General features: G+C 41.5%; 1 protein-coding gene across 1 annotated transcript in view; it reads left to right on the top strand.

The window, feature by feature from the left end:
* Nucleotides 1–21,782, top strand: part of usp43b (ubiquitin specific peptidase 43b) — a 98,628-nt gene that overhangs the window by 32,824 nt on the left and 44,022 nt on the right. The window contains exons 3-4 of the mRNA XM_074655560.1: nucleotides 4,837–4,940; nucleotides 16,305–16,397. Of these exons, the coding sequence (XP_074511661.1) occupies nucleotides 4,837–4,940; nucleotides 16,305–16,397 (197 nt within the window). The remainder of the gene's footprint in view (nucleotides 1–4,836; nucleotides 4,941–16,304; nucleotides 16,398–21,782) is intronic.

Genomic DNA, 21,782 nt, shown 5'->3' with positions numbered 1-21,782 from the left:
ACCAAATGCTACCGTTTCCAACAAACTACTCTGAAGGGAACTGTGACAAATATAGAAATACCCAACACTTTTATCTCCCAAAGTGTTGAATGCCGAATGTGGTGAAGTGGTGAATGGCTTCAAAATAGCTGTGCCAAAAACAACAAACCAATCTACAGTTACACTCCTCCAGGACGAACCAAAGCAGTAACCACTATAGCCCCTTATCATTGGACAAAAAAACCACTAACACCCACTTACATCTGGCATGACAAATTACTCTGCAGTGGTTACGGGTACATGGGTGATGGAAACATGACACCTGGGTGCACATGCTTATTTTCGCCCCTTTGTCTCGGGCGTTGAAGTGAATATATAAGAAATAAAATCAACAGGGATTTAGACAATTATTATATATTATTAACGTACAAAACATACAAATAATACGCTCTTCTCAAAGCCACCAGACTCCGGTCAGACAACAGTCGTTTTACCTCGCTAATCGTCGTTAAACACACTTCATTCAAATGCAACAGAAACAGAATAAAACTCCTCAAAACCGTCTTTGTTAGTCTTTCCACGGTTCCTACAATCACCATCTCTGGTTGGAGAGTTTGACAGAGAGACTGAATAAATAACCAATATAAAAACGAAGTAGCCACTATAACATTTCACTGTTTTCCGGTGCGTTTTTGACGTCAAACATGACACACGAAAGGCATACTCATCTAATGGAAATGGAAAGTAGTCTATTGCCTATTTTTAGCCGGTTTCCCCATGATTAGTCTGCCGCAGAAGGTAGCAACACAGGCTACTTTACTCCTAACTCCTAAGATAATTTTTTTCCCGGAAGAGCCCCCACTTATGACAAACCGGTACAAAGTATACAATGAGGGGAGACGAGCAAAGTTAAAGTACCAATAAATATCTTTTATTTGGAAGTTAACCTTTTAATTTCCAGGCTTTTAATTTCATAGTAATTACTGCGCAATAAATATTTAAACAATAACCAAATAATATTCATGTTATAGGAAATGGTAGAGGTGCAATAAAGTTAATGTAGAAACAAAAATGAGGATGCATGAGGTGTGAGCTGCATCAGAACTGTAGGAAAATGTGTTTACAGTAGGCTGCAAAGAATATTAGTGTGTGAATGTACAAAATTAAATGTCACACCCTCTGCTTTTCCCATTTTCTTCTCTCTTGTGGTAGCCGTCTATACCGGTCAGACCTGACTCTAAAAATAGCCTCTCAGATCTGTTGCCTGTTTAGTCGCATTTTTTATCAGTTTGAAGTTGGCATATTTTTCTGACAACCACTTTCAAAGATAGCATCTCAATTTCAAACGGGTGAATCATGGCACCTCTTGAGATGGACCCCCGTTCTGTCGGGGTCACTTAACAACCTGTAAAACAAGGTCCTCTTCGGCCAGCAGCAGTCGCAGCTCGCTCCATGGGATTTGCTATCTGGCCGTGATCATTTAGATGACTAAAGTCTTATCAGACGTCTGTGGGCATGTATGAAACCTGCCCCACTTTCTCACTGTTCTGAAATGTCCACATCCTCAACAGCTACTGTCAACACACAGCTGACACCTTGCAGTCTTTTGACATGGCGGAGCTAGGCATGGATTTCTGAGAAGTGATAAGACCGACTGTGTCTGCACTCGCTGGCCTCAATGTAGCTTTGTTATCTCTCCATAAAGATAGCAATGGAATCCATTACCAAGTATGCGGAGGGGAAAAAAGGGAGTGAAATGCAGAGCCTGATGTCAGCGCATTAGATAAAAAAAAACGTTTTCCACTCTTAAAGGACCAGTGTGTAATAATAAAGGGGTACTATTGGCAGAAATGGAATATAATATTAATAAGTATGTTTTCTTTAGTGTATAATCACCTGACAATAAGAATCGTTGTGTTTTCGTTAGCTTAGAATGAGCCGTTTATATCTACATATGGATGGGGCCTTCTCCACGGAGTCCGGCATGTTGCTCCACCATGTTTCAACAGTAGCCCAGAACAAACAAACCAAACGTTGTGAACTTTTCCTGCTTGGGCCGGAGTCGATAACGTTACTCGCTACTGTCACCGCCACTTTCTCTCTCTTGCTTCACCACTCACTTCCCATGTACACACACACTCTTTCTGCTCCAAATGGCTCTAGAGGGCCATTCGGGTTTTTGCGTCGGCCAACATAGCTCTCCAACACGCTTGGCACACAAGAGAGTCTTCAGTTGATTGTAATCTCCTCACCTCACTGCTAGATACCGACAGATCCTACACACTGGACCTTTAACCTCTCTAAATTAATTTCTAAAGCCCTGATCAGGCAGAGTGCGTTTTGCAGGTTGAAATGCGAGGAGCACCGCACGTCCTTTTTGTTGCCCAATCAGACGGAGCATTTTTTTAAGTTTGCTGCGTTTTTTATTTTATTTTATATGTTGCTAGGCAACCACCAAATGAGTGCTAACGTTACCTTATTACAAACCAGCAATTTGCTTAATGAGCGTTGGGAGGAATACTGCTTGGAAAGAGGAGCTACAACCAGATAAAGCGGGTAACCAGTAGAGAGGAATTAAGGACAAAAAGGTTCTATGTATGAGTTCATTACTCCTTGTTCGTTTTTCATTAATTCATTAACATATACGCGAACCAAATAGTTAATAGTACAGTTTAAATTAATCAAAACAGTTTACCTGAAATTTCAAGGACTGCACTAATTTGCCTATTTCTGTTTTCTGTTCAGATGATGGTAACTACGGTTGCTAAACTCATCAAAAGTAGCTCTGGGTAACCAGCAACATCCTCCAGGCCTGCTGTTTTTTCTTCAGATCACAGTAACTATGGTTGGTAAAGTCATGTAGCTCCGGGTATCTAGCAAATGTCCCCACAGTGAGAAATAAAACGCTAATGACGTTGGGTGCTTTTCCACTCGGAGTTGAATTATTTTCAATTTGAGGTGTTCAGGGCACTCCTGTAAAAACGCAAGGGGCACAGAGCGGATAAACGGCAAAAGGCGTTCAGTGATGCAAAAGCAGTGCGCAAAAGTTTCAATCCCATCGAACGATTACAAAAAGCCACCCCAGGCTGCTAAAACGCAGTCTGTCCGATCGTGGCCTATCACTACACGTTGCATGTTTTACTCGAACCAGCAAGAAGAAGGTCAGCTGGGTTTTGACAGTCCCAGTGTTTTTGAGGGAGACTATGATTAAGCAATAGAAAAACCCCGAAACCCATGTGAGAGAGGGGGTAGAGGTTTGTCATTGTACGTGCCTGGTGAGGCACAGTGCAGCAGGACGGTTAGGTTTCCGTCTTGCGCTCGGTCTTAGCAAAGCTCAAATGCTCTTAGAAGAATAGACTCAGGATTTGAAATGGTGGTGAACTGTAAAGGAACCCTCCTGTCTCTCTGTCTGTCTCTGTCTCACACTGCACACGCCCTCCACTTCCCTCTCCCTTTTAGAAACTCTAAACCTCCTTTCAGCTCCCATTTTGTGAGCGGAGGTCATGGTCGAGCTGCCAGCCTGGGAACGGTGGCAGCCAGTATGGGACCAGGAATTGGAAATCAGAGGAATAGTAAACAGAGATAGAGAGCGTGCGTCAACAGAGAGTGCATTTCCGTTTGGCAGTGCCAGCCCCGGTGTTAAAGCACAGCTGAAATGATATGATGACTTAATGCATTCTCAAGTACCTGACTTTTACACCAGGCTATTGTGGGGTTGATAGCGTGCGAGCAGAGAAATGCTAACAAGGTGCTTGTATGCCACATGATGGCCTTTTAAGCAGAACCACTTGGTGACTGAAAGAATGTTTTTCAGGACGTCTTTTTTGTCTGGTAAGATGTGAAATGGAGTGGATGCTGTACAGAGATCTCACAACTGATACAGTGTGACAGCTTATTGTAACTGTTAGCACTTTTAGATTTTAGTCTTCTGTACAACCATTCAACCTGACCTGCCTGATGGTTTGTAACCATCTGAGAAGCCGTCATTGGAAACTGTTAAGAAAAGGGCAGGCAAAAAATACTTGGCAGGTGATTGGATGAACCATCTGTCAATCAAACTCTTGCCGAAGCCAGTCAGGAGAAGTGCGAAAAAATTGTTTCCATCAAGAAAAGCCGTTCTTTGCTCTTCTTTCATTGGAGAAATTATTTAGTATTTCCCAAAATGCCTAATTATTCCTTTAATTAATCTATTGAGTAACAACAGTATACATTTTCCAGTCCATTTTACATCTTCTGTCTCTTCGGAGTCGGAGGATACGATGCATGTAGTTAACTTTTGTGCATCATTTTTACATTAAGTGTAACAAATACTGTTATATGTAAAACTATATTATAAAAGTTGTGAAATAAAGAAAACATGTTCATTGCACTGTAAAACAGATGCAGAATGTTGTTCAGTTAGTTTTGTGTCATTAACGCACAGCGAGACTCCCCCCTGTGTGTGCCATCCCACTCATTTGCTTTGTGACCTTGCCTGATTAGTCTCTGTTAGTTTTTTGTTTTTATCTTTTTTCTCCTCTTCTTTTATCTTCATCCAAGGCCAGCTTCCTCTCTGTTGTGGGTGAGTAGATGAAAGAGTGAAGACAGGGGCTTCCCAGGGGGGTTAAGTTTAGGTCAGTGCTTTCCAACACTTTTGGATATCACTTTATTGCCAAGGAAAAGCAAGAATGTGCTAACGCCGCATTCTACGGGAGCCTCTGTAAGATTTCCAAATTTATTGTTGCGCCGCCGCAATATACAGTACGAGTGTCCTCTCACAGTGATGACACCTGGGCAACGTCTAACCTGTGATGGATCTCTGAAGGATCTGAGAGTGTGACAGCATTGTGTTTATGGGTGGCCTCCTCTTTGCTGCAGGGCCCCGGTGGAGCTGAGGAGGTGCTGTGTCGTGACCCGTCCCAGTGCCAGCAGATCAGAGTCCAGCACAGCTTTGTCCAGGAACATTTCCAGGCACAGTACAAGTGAGTTTCCTCTCTTAACATACCACACACACACACACACACATGCATGCACGCGCCAAATGAGATCCACAACAAATCAAAAGGCCTCTTATGTCTTGGTGACCAGTAGGACTTTACAGTAATTCCATGGGGATTTTACTACCACCATGTGAAGATGTCATGATGTAATATTGACTGTTAGCCAACCCCTCCCCCAAACAGAGATTGTCCAATCATTACTTTGCAACTGCAAGAACGGCAGGACTTTCAAACATTGGATTTCTTCGCATGTTGAAGCTGTATGCATGGGGCTCTAGTAAAAGCAATACGAGTTCGAGAGTGGTTTCTTTTCTACCTTCATCAAAGCTATAAATACAATGTTAAAGAGGACCTTTGATGCTTTTTCCCTTTCCTTTAGTGTGTTATATAGTTTTTTGTGCATGTAAATGGTCTGCGAAGTTACGTAGCCCAAAGTCTACGCTAAAGGGAGTAATTGGCCTTTCGCACAGAATGCGGTTTAGTTTGGCACGCCCTCAAGCAAAGCTAGTTAGAGCGGAGCTGGAGCAGAGTCTGAAGAGTTTGGTTCGGTTGACCAATCACAACAGAGTGGGCCAGCTGACCAATCAGAGCAGACTGGGCTTTACACGCTTACATTAAAGCGTGTAAACATATTTTAGTAGGAACCCAAAATACAAGTATGCACCTGAAAATAAGCACAATAGGTCCTCTTTAAAAGGGACTCTGCTTTAACGTAAGCTGTAAATGTTAGCGGCCCGGCTAACTAACGTTATCTTACTACCTACTGTGGTTGCCCAGCTTTACTTCCCAGGCCAGAGGTCTTATAGGTTACATAAAAAAAAATCTGTTCACAATCCCGACCAGTAAACCCACTGTGTTGTATTTCCCCATTGTGAGGGAGCTGGTCCTGGATGGATGCTACTATATCAGAATGTAAACATTACATCTGTTCTGCTCTGACATTATTGGATTTGGGGAAGTTTACACTCCAGTGACCCCAGCCAAAGACATTATCCGAGATGGGGTAACGTTCACCGAACACATCGGGTTAGTCATCATCCTAAAAGCCTTTCTCTTGTTAAAGTGAAATATACTGTTTAAAAATACAAGCATTGAAGCATTAATCTAATTGTCCAAGTATGAGCTAAGCAGCTCAACAAGGTTATGTTAGAATGAAAGAACACTTGTCCTTATTATAACACTAGGACTAACTAGCTCTACACTGCAATACAAGAACAATGCGGTTTCTTTACCTACATGTCTTCTACACAGATCATCAACTGGTGAGGATGCTGACTTTTTGCCTGGGACATGCAGCTTTTAACCTCAGTGGGCATGTCTGTAAAGAGGAGACTCGTGGGTACCCATAGAACCCATTTTCATTCACATATTTTGAGGTCAGAGGTCAAAGGGACCCCTTTGAAAATGGCCATACCAGTTTTTTCTCGCCAAAATTTAGCGTAAGTTTGGAGCGTTATTTAACCTCCTTCATGACATGGTACCAATCGTTTCCCTAGGTTTTCTAGTTTCATATGATACCGTCGGTTTGTTAAGAGGTTAATAGTTTATATAATAAAAGATCGATACTTGACGTCCGTGTATCGATACAATATTGCTACACAAAATATTGCGATACTGCACTGTATCAATTCCCCCGCCCCACAAGTAAATGCTCAAAACCTACAAAACGTCTGTGATGTGCATACTATATGCTATTGCCTCTGTTCGTATATTTACCAATGGATTCCTCAGGTTTTCTAGTTTTATATGATGCCATTATCTTCCCTCTAGCTTTAAACTGAGCCCGCTACAACCTAAAAATTGTTGCGCAAGTTGCGTTCATGCGTTACAGAAAATTAGTGGCGTTAAAACAAATTAGTGTTAACGCGTTATTATCGCGTTAACTTTGACAGGCCTTGTTTATAGTCTTAATGAAATGTGAAAGGATTTCTGTTATTTTCCTCTATTGTAGTTTTTCCAGGGAAAAACAGAAGAGCTATTTGTGTGTAGAATAAGCTTGTCAGCTTGTTTTATTATGATCTAGTTCATCCCGTTATCTGTTATCTGAAATATAATGTAACAATAGGATGTTTTCCTGCTTCTGTACCATAAACAGTTTGTTGACAGTCTCAGAGCTTACTCTACACCTGTCGCCAGGTTTCACATGAGACATGGACGTCCAAAATGCAATACTGTATGTGGCAACTTAATTCACTGGGAACCTATGAACACAGTGTGGAAGTGTCCCTTTGTTTAAGAACAGGGTACCCAAAGTACTGTCTGAATTGATGGGTAAGGTCATACCACACAATCCAACTTTGCTTCTTCTCAGTGAAGACTCTCAGAATGGAATGAAAGACGGCTCAAGTTGTCGGTGGGCGGTCTTACAGCCGCCAAGAAACTTTTAGTCCAAAGATGGCTGCCAGGAAATAGCTGACATTTTCAGCTGTCTACTGCCTGAATTAACAAGGCAAAAACCCTCCACTCTTGATGTGGTCACATGCAGCAGTGCAAATAAGAATATTAGCTCCATGGGTCTTGTGCAGAGGAACACTATACCTTCCTAAGAGGGATGCCGCCACGGGGAGGGACGACGAGGGAGGGGGGCTGGGATGTATGTGTATGCAAAACCTTTTGATTCTCTGTCATTCTCTGCTGCTCTTGCAAAAAAAAAAATTGCTAACAGTGTGTCAGTTGTAATCCTATCTAAATGGAAATCAACATCATTAATTGTCTTGTGACTTTTGTTTACTGTACAACAGCTCCACTGTTGTCAAGTGGTCTAAATGTCAGAATGAGAAAGGTCACAGCCTTAATAGCCATTGCAAACACATCTGTCTAACAACAGTCCTGTGTTTTGGCCAAGCAAGATGCTGCTACACCCACACAATGTTGCTCTGGATAAATGGCTGAAATATAATTGTATAACATCTACGTAGACACAGGTCCACAGCACATAGCAACGTATCCTCATACAACGGTTCATATGATATCTTACGAAAAGTTATTTCTTATTCTTCGTGTGTTTTCTTACAAATGTCCAGCAACACACTCGTTACATGCATACAGTCTTTTCAAAACAAACTGCCGTCTTCACAGGAAACAACTTGGTTAGGTTTAGGCAAACATCGTGGTTTCGGTTAGAATAACTACGGAAGTGGCGTTACTTAAAGGGGCAGTAGGCAGAATAGTTTGGGCATCATTGGGCAAAAATTCCATAATAACCTTTCAGCATATTGTAATTCAAGTGTTCTGAGAGAAAACTAGACTTCTGCGTCTCCTCATGGCTCTGTTTTCAGGCTTTAAAAAATCTAGCCCATGATGGGAGACTTGGGCCAATCACAGGTCGTTTCAGAGAGAGAGAGCGTTCCTATTGGCTGTTCATTCAGCGGAAGCAGCTGTCAATCACTCGTGAACTCAGATCAAACGGTCAAACTAGGCAGCGCTGATCAAATATGAATTCATATTCTGTTACTGTAACGCCTATTTCTCGCCTCAGATGATCAGATTTACAGCTAAACAGTACACTACCAGATATTTCTGAAAACATTTGAGGTGAGAAATAGGCATTACAGTAACAGAATATTGATTCATATTTGATCAGCGCTGCCTAGTTTGACCATTTGATCGGAGTTTGCGAGTGATTGACAGCTGCTGAGAGACAGCAGACTCCAGCTTGGCTCTGATTGGTTGTTTTCCTCCGGTCTGTGAAATCTTGCCGATGCCATTAGGACACAGAGGCACATGATTTTTTTCAGATTACCTGTCTCATGCACTACTGTCAGGATATAGTGCAGGGAATTCCAGACGTCCCTCTCCCCAGCAATGTTTTCCAGTAACGTATTTATTTCATGGGATATATATGAATTACAGCGCATTACTTTTTGTCGGTATAGCTACGAAGGTTGTATGAGAACAGCCTGCACACAGTCCACCAGGTGGACTTCCATATAAGCACGGTGGAGTCCATCGGCTTCATTGATCAGATTATAATGTAATTGCTGGATTCAGCTGATGTAATGGAGATGTCATTATGTGTTTTACACAGAGCTCCTCAGAGACACAGATGCCTGGCTAGAAGCACAGTAAATCTGCACAGCCCCTCCAGTAATTAACAAGCAGGCAGGAGTAGTACTACTGAAAGGTCTGATGAGAAACTGCCTTCGTACCCTACCCCAACTAAACCCCTCTAGTACACGTACTTATTTAGAGTGCTGGGTAAAATACAGTAATTGGGGTTGTTAGCTGTGCCAGTGGTATTTTGGATCACAAAGAGGTTTTTCTTTCTTTACTAAACTGGTTACTGTTGGCAACTGTGGCGATGCACAGCAAAGCCCCAAAAAACATCTTTTCACCCCACTGTATAATCAACTTTTTTAATGCAGCTGGATGTCCTCATGACTCCCATCAGTCAGTCATCCAGGAGATAAAGAGACAAGATAAGTACATCTGTCAGCTGTGGCCCACTGGGAGAGGAGCATCACTCAGATGTCATTCAGTTTATCTGGCCGGCTCATCGATGTGCCATTTTCTAGTTTTGGTCTGGTGGTTGATTACTCACAGCTTTTTGCAGTCCAGTCAGTTTAAAATGTAGAGGCCACTTGCCCTGCACGATATGAGGAAAATCTGCAATGTGCGATATCATTGTTCAATATCGCGATGACGATATGACATGCGATAAATAAACAAAAATGTCAGCCTGGTTGTCTTTAAATTCAGAATCAGGTTAGAATTAAGTATTTCATATATAACTAGGCTAAATGTTGTTTCTAGAGCAGCAACTGTAATGATTACAACAGCAAAGCCACTATATGAACTCTATAATATCTCACTGGAAACAATCTAAAATTGATCAAATAAATAATATTCCTGAGTGAAGTTTAGAAAGAATGAAGAACACAGACATCAGTCAGGATTATGGGTCTTTCCTCCTGTCCTCTGTCCTCCTCCCTCAGCTGATGTGATTCACTGTCTGCAGGTAACGTTACCGCTCGTACAGGGAGGAGGGGTTGCTTCGTCTCAGCCAGCTGCTAAGTTTACAACAATTTTAAGATACGTGGGAAACTAAACAGTCAGAGTACATACAGATGGCTTTTGTTTTAGCTCGTATAGCTGATCGTTACGTTGCGCCAATACTTTATGAGGGTAGTAAATTAATAACACGGAGGCTCGGAATCTGCACAAAGACGGCGAGACCTTGTCAACAACAGCACATCACCGCTTCACTTCCTCCGTTCCACCCTTCACAATAAACTCCCAGAGACACATACACTGGAACACTTTAAAGCAGATTAAACTATCACTTTTCTACATGTTCACATCATGTTTTCTGCTTGTTGAACAGGTGTCTAAGTCTTGGCTTTATACTTGCGGGATTTTATTGCACTTACTTACAGTAACGAGCGTAGTTGTCGTCAACTCGACTTCACCTGGTTCACTTCTCTGTCTCCACCGCGGCCTCTCTGATCAGATGATCACTGACTTCGCTGCACGTGTTGATGTGTGTGAAGAGCTCCAACACAGAGCAGGGAGAGGCTGCAGCGTGATAATAAATACTGTTGTTACGGTATTTAGCCCCGCGGTCCGTTTAATAACGGGTTTCGGTAACCATCCCTAAATAAATAGATTTTTCTTTATTCATCACGTTTCAGGTCTTTTGCGATGTGTTTATCGCACATGTTCATATCACGATGACGATGAAAATACGATTTATCGGTTAGTACTAGAGGCCACTCCCTGTTGGTTTGCTTCATCCTATCAGTTCGACTTAATGCATCACAACCTTTCTTTCTTATAAGTGCCAGTCTCACTTCTTCCCTCACTTACACCAGTCAGCTGTATCTTCTGTATCCATCAGGACTCCATCCATAAACCACTGACCACACTGACCGATTATAGAGGTCTCGGATCCATCACCACCATCTGATCCATGTTTGATTAATACATTTTTTAAAAGTAGTCCCTCCAGACTGAACCGCTAATATCTTGTTTGTCAGCGCCATCAATTCCTCTGAAAATTGGCATCTCTGTGGGACTGCCAGTAATACATCTGTCAGAGCGCATCTCTTAATTGCCACCCTCGCTGTCAAATGTCTCAGCTGTGACACGTTGGGTGTGTCTAGACAGGAAGCAGCAGTCTTTCCAGGCTGGCAGGCAAAATGAGTTCCTCTCACCTACTCAAATGCTGTGCTAGCCAGGGAGTGTGAGCGGGGTGGTATAGAGGGAATATATACACGACTGGGTTGGCTAAGCAGGAACTTTACAGAGGGACTCTAACATACACAGGAAGTGTACAGTCTGAGTCTATTTCAACAATGCGATAAAAGCATGCAGAGAGGTTTTAAATGGAGATGAATGCTTTTTCGAATGCATTCTCACTGCTGGAATTGGACTTTGAACAAATACTTCCTGACTCCCGTCCCTCTCTTTTCCTCTCCGAGTCCCGAGGCCCCACCACTGCCTGTGCAACACTTCACAATGCAGTGTCCGATGTGATACAACATGTAGAGTTGACAGAGCGGAGAATTATCCTTGTAATAGCGCGGTTTGTCACAATGCAATCATCACGGCCATTATTCACGTTCAAACATGTTAAATCACCGTCCAAGATCCGAGAGTTATTAGATCTTAATTTATGTTATCTGTCGTCAGACGCCGGTGCCGATCAAAATCACAGCTGTCATTTTTCAGCACAGTATAAAACGCAGCTCTCACCTCTGTTTTATAAACCTATTGCTCTTTACTCTCTCTGATCAGGGAGGTAAATCTTAAATTAGATGAAAGACTGTGATCTTTTGTCTATATGCGGGGGAGTCGCGGGCTGCAGTCGGTGGAGACGGCGATGAAAATGTCTTGTCTGTCAAGCATTGTTCATTACAGTGAAGCCCGAGTGACGGGCAGCCGAGCGTTTCAGATTACAAACGTGGTGCAGTTTCAGCGCGGCTCGTCTTTCTCTGAGAGACCCTCTCATCTCTGAACCAGTCGGACCGCATGACCTTTTGTTGACATCATATCTCCTCATCCATTTATGATTTAAAAGATTGGGTAACTGGTACTTTTAAGATTATAGCAGTAACGGGTCTGTTTATGATGTGTGTATTGTAGGGCTGTCAATCAATTAAAATATTTAATATTTAACTGTCCATAGTTAATCACGATTAATCGCAAATTAATCACACATTTTTTTTATCTGTTCAAAATGTACCTTAAAGGGAGATTTGTCAAGTACTTAATACTCTTATCAACATGGGAGTGGGCAAATACTGTATGCTTGCTTTATGCAAATGTATGTATATATTTATTATTGGAAATCACTTAACACAAAACAATCACAAATATTGTCCATAAACCCTCACAGGTACTGCATTTAGCATAAAAAATATGCTCAAATCATAACATGGCAAACTGCAGCCCAACAGGCAACAACAGCTGTCAGTGTGTCAGTGTGCTGACTTGACTATGACTTGCCCCAAACTGCATGTGATTATCATAAAGTGGGCATGTCTGTAAAGAGGAGACTCGTGGGTACCCATAGAACCCATTTTCTAGGAATGAACGGGGCCCAGCCTCCAATGCTGTATCCAGTTCTCTTTATACATCCATGGCCTAGTGGGGCAAAAGCACACCACTGTAAAGGAAAGGGGTGCTCTGGATTTATAACACAAGACAAAACTAGAGCGTCATTGCGAAACGGATCGTGGCACAATAATTGTTTTACATCGATTATCTTGTTTTTATAAACCAAAATTGTAATTGAAATTCGATTTAATTGCACAACCCTCATTTCAGAGCATTTAATGTGGCGAATAAATGAGCATTCATCCCCCAGCAGAGGATAGCTGCCAGGCTTAGTGAGAAGAATTAGCTGCCAGTCTATTTAATTTGAACCCATTGAGACTTTGTATTTTTAATTGCCTCTCTTAGGAAAGAAAATCAATTAGATAAAGATACCTGCGTTGCAATCCAAAGCTCTAGCAGTGTGTGGCGGTGCAACGCATCAAGCTCAGAGTATCTTCAGCATGGCTGCGTCCCAGACGGGGAGGATACATACCTCTCAACCTTTTGCACGCTTCCTCCATTAGAGCATCACCAGAATATCACCCCTTCCTCTGCTCCTTTTCTCTGTTTTAAGTGTTTTTAGAGCACATCTATGTTTTAGTGGAGACTGAGTGTGATTTGTATGCATGGAGTGCAGTTACCCCTCACTGTTTCCTGGCGAGAACAAGACATCCGTAGGGCAGCCATTCTGCTCTGCCAAGAGGGAGAGATCCACTAAGAGCCAGTGTCAGCTGGGCTTGCTTGAATAGAGCTTTATTCACTCCCCCCCTCTCCTCCTCCACTTGGTCTGTCAGGTGCCTTCCTATAAGGAAAAACACATTTGAACAGTTCATCTATGGCTTAATTTCCCATGATGTCGTGTGAAGGTCGTAAAGGTTCAACATACGTACACTTTGGGGAGTTCTTAGAGTTAGGGAGAGGGTGGGGAGTATTTTTAGGCATGGTTTATGACACCAAAAGAGAATTTGGCATTTGAAATTAATCAATTAATTTCCTTGATTTAATCAAAATATCGTCCCCATATGTTCATCAAAATGTAGAAAACATTTTTTTTTTCTTCTTTTTATGGGAGATTTAAGTCTCCCAGAGTACTCACACTCTATGTACTTTATTGCTGCTGGGTTATGCTTCACACAAGTCTATTATCAGTTTATGTGCAGCACAGTGCTTCCCATACCATCACAGGAGCGGTGGTGAATCAAACCTGTCATTGATAAAGTTATTCCACCGCACAGAGTTTCAGATTTATTTCCGTCTTGCCGATAATAAAAGAAATTTAATGAAAAAGTAATTCAGAGTAATGACATTAGCACCGTACCCCTGTAATTATGGCATGGCAATAAAAGAATATGCCCTTAGATATGTTTCTCCACAGATGTGAGGTATAACTTGTCAGAATCCTGTGTTTTAACTGAGCAGACATGCTCTCTTTCAGCAGCACCATCCTTCACACCGATACAGTTTATGACATGTTTTAATGTTAAGACTGAGAAGTTGCTCTCTTTGTCTTACTCAGAATATACATTTTTTAATTCCCTATTCAATCTTGTTTTTTATTCCCTTTTTGCACTAAATCTTTTTTTCTTGCCGGTTTGTAAATTAAACTTACGAGCTTCCACGCACAAGGATGCCAATTTATTTATATTTTAAATATAACTAAATGTTTCTAGAGCAGCAACAGTAATGTTTATAACAGCAAATCACTATATAAACTCAATAATATCTAACTGGAAACTAATGTAGAATGTCAATAAAATAAATAATATTCCTGAGTGAAGTTAAGAAAGAATGAAGAACACAGACATCCGCCAGTATCATTTCATTTACAATTAATTTACAATAATTATCGGCCCATACCCAAAGCCCAGGTATCGGGACTGAAAAAGTCGGATCGGTGCCTCCCTTTCCTGTCGTCAACACCACCAGTCATTTTCCAAATACGTTCATTTGATATGATTGAAATTGGATGTTATTTAACACTATTTGCTATATAAAAGTGGATATTGTTACAATTTGTTTCATACAATTCAACTGTCAGTGTTTAGGTTGGTTTGGTCAAGTTTGCATTCATACTACTAGTGGCAAAGTACTACACGTTTCAGCCATTTATCCATTACGTTTAGCTAACTGTTTCAACTGTTTTTCTGTTACTTCTAGCAGTCTATAAGTTCTAGCTAACTGTTTCGACTTCTCTCCTTGCTTGCTAACTAGTTTTCATGCACTCTTGATCCCAACACGTAGCATTCAAATGTTAACGCTGACTAAATATGTAGATTTTTTTATGCCTCCGCATCGCAGCCGTGGCTGGAAGCATTATGTTTTCGGGTTGTCCGTCCATCTGTCCCATAGAGTGCTCCAGGGATGACGTATTTTTGTAGGCCAACCAGGAAGTTAGCATCGCCCTGGTTACCTCGACAAAAAGCCAATGGGATTTTTCCATTGGGTTTTGGATCATTGCAGAAAATAAGCTCTGTGGCAAACCAACATTTATGATACTTACACATTTTGTTCAGCATGATAATCGCCACAAATTAACATTAGGCTATAAACAAACTACACCACAGTTGCATGAACTTGTACATTTACACAACGAGGCTGTAAAGATGGACGAGATTTGGCACAAAGGTCCACTTGGACTCAAGGATGAACTGATTAGATTTGGAGGTCAAAGGTCAAGGTCACTGTGACCTTACGAAACACGTTTTTGGCCGGAACTCAAGAATTCATACGCTAATTATGACAATATCACACACCTGTCTAGTAGGATAATATTGATGAAGTGATGACATTTTGGACAGACATGGATGTAAACTAGAACTTGACTGGTTGGCGGGGGCATACAACTGCGAGGCGGTAATTCTTGTTTATCAAATTATAATTTCTATTTTCTTCAATTTAGTTGAGCTAATCCACAATCTTTCCACACACCCACTTTACCCTTTGGGGTATAAGTACCCCTGTTTGGGTATCACTGGTTTAGATGAAGATACAGTGCTTTATTTACATTTCACTTTGTGTCCAAAGTATTTACGGTCTACACACTGATGATTCTAATTTGTGTAATCAAAGAGTTGGATAGAAGGCACCTATTCAAGATTCACTTCATTATTGTGTATTTACAGAACATCTTATCCAGGAAATCCTGCACAGATTAACTCTAAATGCTGGACAAAAGATTTAATTGAGTTGCAGGACAGTTTACAAAATCACTTCCAGCAATCAGCCCATTAACTTCAGTGGGCTCTCTGACTCATTGTTCAGACAATTAGCTAACTGGAATAAGTTCCTCCTGTGAAACCTAGTGGGATTCACTGAAAGACGCTCTGATTATGAACAAAGGGACTGAATGGAAAACTTTTGTAATAGAAAATCACTGGGCATTTCCTTTGTCAGTGATCTGTGTCGTGTGCATTCAGATGCAGAGGAAGAAAGGACATCACTCCCTACTTTTCTCTGCTCGGGATCCCTTAATGGCATCACATGAGCGTTAGCAGCGCTGGTGAGAGTGATGCAACAAGATGGAAACCTCCTCTGCTGGTTCCCCTTTATAGCCCAGGGGGCTTCTTCTTCTACTACTTCCCACACCAACCACCCATCTCTCTCATTCTCAGCAGTTACATCACTCATCTTTTCCGTTCTCACAATCCGATCAAGAGGTTCTGTATGGAACACGTCGACCGTGTTGTTCACTTGTGTAACGAGATTAAGCCATCTCCTTTCCTGCCAGACTTAATCAGGAGGACTTTGAGATTAGTTTGGACGTCGTTGGTTTTTCAAGACTAATGTAACTGTGTGCTTTCTTTTCCTCAGGTCTTCGCTGACATGCCCTCACTGTAAGAAACAGAGCAACACCTTTGACCCGTTCCTCTGCATCTCACTCCCCATTCCTCTTCGGCAGACCAGGTCAGTGCTGCTGTTTTTAATGCAGACTTTGGTCTGAAATCATGGTTCTTCTCAGGTAGTAATTACAAACTGTTCCAAACAAATGACTGCATTTGTTTCCATTAGGTAATAAAGTAATGCCGTTAAACTTTGGCATTTTTATTCCCTTTCTTGTTGGGAGTTAGGTGAGAGGATCAATACGGGGTCATCCCTATGTTCCCAGGGTCCTCATTGTAAGAGATTGTTAATGGTTATCTTCGAAGTTTTCGCAGCACTTGCAAAAGAACGAAGGGAAATCGACATTTCAAATACCGTTTGAATGGTGAAAATCTGTTCAGCAGCTGTGGAGATATCTATGTCTGAAGTCAAGTAAACTGTCTTGGCGTCAAATTTGAGGGCGAAGGTTTCAAGGAGTATAATATCAGTAGGCTATTAGCTGTATGTGGATGATTTCAATACACCTGACCCAGGGAATATACACTGAACATTTAACCTAGGGGAAGAAAAACATTGCTGAGAACATAAGATCTGCTTTTCACAACGTAGCATTATCAGGGAACTTTTCTATCGTCCCAGGACGATGAGACGCCGTTAGTCTCGAACCCTGATCCCGGTACCTACAGTACCTGCGGTACTTTAGATTAATGTGTACCGTCACGTTTTCAGAATTTTGGCATCTTGACCGAAGTATCGGTTCACAAGTCGTGACATTCCTAGAAGTTACTGCGTTCTGCCAAGAAATAGTCTGACACATAGCATCCTGTAAAACTGTGATTTGTCATGTTTACACTTCGGGTTTTGTATGAATTAAACAAAAAACATACACTACCGATCAGTATCATGTAACTCTCTGCAAGAAAGAAAAACGTGGAGGTATTTCTTTAAGCCTGAGGCATTTAAAAAAAAAAAGGGGATTACAATAAGAAAACAGGCTGGAAAACACCCAGCTTTGTTCATGCACTACATACAGTAGGAACACATGTAATTGTGCATCTGGAGGGCCGGTATCACAGAGGAAAAGCTGGTGGAAAACCCTCTCAGCATTGAGGAACAATGTCTTATTCAACTTTACATCACAACACCCACTCAGCCTCCCCGTCAGGTCAACCGTGGTCAGCCTGTTCAGGAAATCCTGACACTTTCCAGAAGGGAGACCCCATTCACTCTTTTTCATCAGCGCTCGCTTCATTCATGTGGTCGTCTCTTTCTCAAACACACACAAAACAAAATCTACATGTAAACCCACAACACGACCCCCTCTCCACTCCAAATAGATAGAATCAGAACAACACGACCTCCTCTCCACTCCAAATAGATAGAATCAGAACAACACGACCTCCTCTCCAAGCCAAATAGATGGAGCCAGAGCAAACCTCTACTAAACCTAACCCATGTGTTGTTTTGTTTTGTTTTGTTTCACAACGTTAATCACGCATTTATAACTGTTTAAAACTGTGACCGTTATCCAGGGGGAAAATATGTTTCCCTCCAAATGTAATTGAGAATGCAGTTTAGTTGTATGGAAACGTAATTTTGTAGGAGACAGGGTTGGCTCAGGTAGACATCGCTCCTCTATACCTTTACATAGCAGGTACAGTAGTTGTTTGCTGCTGTATTAATGCTCTGAAGATCATATAGAGAACCTTTAAGTTCAACTCTTTTATGTTCTTGACGCACAGAGGTGTGTCGATCACTATTTTAAGGTTTGGCAGGGTTTCTTCTTGCTAGTTATTTCCTTCCTTTTTAGATTTTAGTCTTTGAAATAGTTCAGGCGAGTTCAGCCAGCATCCCTTCTAATTTGGGAAATTGTTTTTAAGAGCTCCGTTCTGACAGCGAGCCAAGTTCGAGAGTATTTAGTTACCATCCCTTCTTTTTACTGTGTGGCAGACAGGGTGAGAGAAAACACTTCTGAGGGATAAACAGATGAGAAGACAGATGGATTGTCTTTGAAAATATTTTTTCAATGTATTTCTCTGTGTGAGGAGTTCAGCTCGCTCCCAGCCAGATCATGACTGTAAGCCATAAACACATACTGTTTGTTAGCAAACCAACATTTTCTGTGCCAAGCTATCCAAACACTGGCCTCTGTCCCTTGGCATCATCTGCTCTTTGCATGTTGGATGACTTTGTTTACACTTTATATAAAGCTGGCTGTGTGAATGTGACACAGACCTTCTGTATGCATCTCAGTGGCTGCAGGTATTAATGAAATGAATGACACATTAGGGCTGTAAATATCTATAGACAGTGTTACATTTTAACCGAATATATATCCTAAGATTGGAGTTAAAAAACAGGGTTGTAAGTCAAGAAAATGGTAATCATTGTCTCAAATTAATGCCAAAATGAAAGCCCCCCTGCAGAGAGGTTTAGCAGTCCCAGTGTTTTGTTTTGTCCGTGCTGGTATGAAACATGTAATTAGCATAAATTGGGGGATACCTCCTTGAGCCGAGGCTTGATTAGTGCAGCCAATTACTGTACTCTTTTTACTGGGCTCTTTTGAAGTTTCCTGTTTTCTGCACCCAAATCAGTGAAACAGGAGCAAACACGTCGGTTCGGTCGTTATATTTTCAGATATAACAATACTTGTGCCTGACAAGAACCGGTAGAATTATGTATGTTGTTAAATCTTTAAACTGGCTTCCAGTTAGTCACAGAACCATCTTCAAAGACCTGCTGCTAGATAATAAATCACTTCATGGCTTAGAGACAAAATGTATTTCTGATATGCTTGAAGAATATAAACCCAGTAGATTCCTAAAATCAGAGGTTTCCAACTAGGGATGCTAGTTTAGAATTTTTTTTTAACCGATAACCGACCCTTGTCAACCGATTATTAACCGTTAACCGACAAGATTATTGTATCGCATGCAGCGACTATGGCAATGTAGTAATGCAGTGTGTGTACAGTTTATTTGTCGGTGAATAAATGCTACAACTCCTCAAGACCCGAGCCAACTTCCTGTATCTTGCAACTCCGGCTCAGACTCTCTTAAGGTGGGCTGTTAAGGTGGACCAGCTTTTCTCCTTTAAGTGACAAGCCGCTCCTCTGAGTTGTATTATTTTGTTTAACCGTTTAACCGATAGCATTAATGGGTTAGAATTCTTAATGTCGGTTAACAGTTAAACAGTTAATTATTAACATCCCTATTTAAAACCCCAGGGCTGTGGACCAGTACCGGTCGCTACGGGACCAATTATGCAACAATTATATAACTTAATAAGCTATTTTTGCAGTAATTACCTTAAACTTGGTTCAGTACTTACAGTAGTGCATTTTTTCTCATCACTCATCACTCTATCCGTATTTTTTTTTACTTATTAAGTAACCACAAAGAAATACAGAGCAAATAAGTTTCAGTCTCTGTTTAGTTTTCTCTCTCTCATACAGAAACTCTCACAAAAGAAAAATAACTTTAATGGGGGGAAAGAAATGGAAGAAACCTCAGGAAGAGCAACTGAGGAGGGATCCCTCTCCCTGGACGAACACACATGCAATAGATGTCGTGTGTATAGAATAGACCAACAACATACAATTACAGTTTGGACATGCAGGATGACAAAATTATAGTTAGATTGTAAACATATATGATGAATGGATCCCAGAGGATGTTAAGCGACCTCCTCTCCACCATGGAGTGAAGCCTTATTTGTGTGTCGGAAGGATAAGTAGAGAGAGAGACCAAGCCTGAACCAGAACATTACACGAACATGCATCTGAACCCACAAACAAACTACTGGGAGACCCTCTCTAACTTTAGCTTCCAGAACAATAACTCTCTGTGATTCCCGTCCCCGGTCGGCTGATCAGCCGGTCCGCAATTAAATAGTTAATAGAAAAATGGTATGGTAATTGTAAGTTCTCGACTTTAGTTTAAAACAGAACAAGTTTGGAAGTTGAACAGCCCTTCGTATGACAGCCCTTCATAGACCTTGAATTGTGTATTTATTCCTGACTTAGGGTACACACAGTTTGAATGTACAAAAACAACCTCCTTGGCTGCAGAGTGGAGGTTATCCTGAGTTTGTGCGTCAGACTGCGAGCAGTCATCTGTCCTGCTGCTGGATGTCCTCTGTATATACAACCTGTGTGCTCTGACATCCACTGCTATCGCTCTGCATCCTCATCCCTCAGAGTCTCGTTGTACGATGATCAAGAAGTCACCAGATGACTTTAATCAACTTTTCTAATTCATGTAGTTTTCTGGTTTAGAAGTTTCTGTTTTAGAGGTTATTTTATCATTATTTTTATTAGGGCTGTCAATCGATTTATATATTTAATCGCGATTAATCGCACATATTTCATCTGTTCAAAATGTACCTTAAAGGGAGATTTGTTAAAGGCAGGGTTGACGATGTTATCCAGTAAACACTATTTGTTATATTGGTTGAAATGGTCTTTACACTCCGACAGCGATCCATTACTTATGAGCTATGAAAAAGGGCTGGAAAAGAGCCGTCATCTGTAGCTGCTGTAATCCTGTGAAAACGTCTACCAATCACTGCCTCGCAGTCCGCTTGGAAAGAACCAATCAGATGCCTCCCTGCCTCCCTGCTCGTACTCTAGCCTTGGCGTGCACCAACCTGAACTCAAAGCGCATCGCCGCCTCAAGTTTACTGGAGAATGGAAGAGAAAACTCAGCCAAAAGTAGCACTGCCGTGGTTACTTGTCATGAGGTAGCGTTGTTGAGTTGAGGTCCTCTCTCCGCTCTGTGTCTGTGAAGTAGTTCCGATGTGGCAGTGCAACAACAGCTGTCAGTGTGTTAGTGTGCTAACAGTGTGTATGACTTGAACCAAACTGCATGTGTTTATCATAAAGTGGGCATGTCTGTAAAGGGGAGACTCGTGGGTACCCATAGAACCCATTTTCATTCACATATCTTGAGGTCAAAGGTCAAGGGACCCCTTTGAAAACAGCCATGACAGTTTTTGCTCGCAAAAATTAGCGTAAGTTTGGAGCGTTACTTAGCCTCCTTCGCGACAAACTAGTATGACATGGTTCGATTGCGTTAGTGCATTAAAGAAATTAGTTTCGTTAAAACTCATTTGCTTTAATGTGTTATTATCACATTAACTTTGACAGCCCTAAATTTTATCTTTCAGAAGCAATGTCCTGCCTTTAGTGCACAAGTGCAAATTTGATTTCCTCATTTTTGGCCATGTGTTTCTGTGCCACTAGCTCCAATCTCCAGGCCATAGACCTCAACGGATACCTGATAGCTCTGTATCTCCTCAGTGTGCTGTTATTCAAAGAAGCCATTATGTCCCGGCACCCCGTTCATGTCAGCGCTGCCTCTGGAGAGGTCAGAGCCAAGCGCTCCCTGTTTTTATAAATGCAATAGAGATTCCATTATTTGGCACACATAAAAATAAGTCCTAATGATCTATTATTAATGTTAAAATGTA

The sequence above is a fragment of the Sebastes fasciatus genome, chromosome 13 (assembly GCF_043250625.1).
Source record: "Sebastes fasciatus isolate fSebFas1 chromosome 13, fSebFas1.pri, whole genome shotgun sequence".
NCBI lineage: Eukaryota > Metazoa > Chordata > Actinopteri > Perciformes > Sebastidae > Sebastes > Sebastes fasciatus.
Note: the sequence above shows the minus strand (reverse complement) of the source record. Positions and strands in the feature narration are given on the sequence as shown.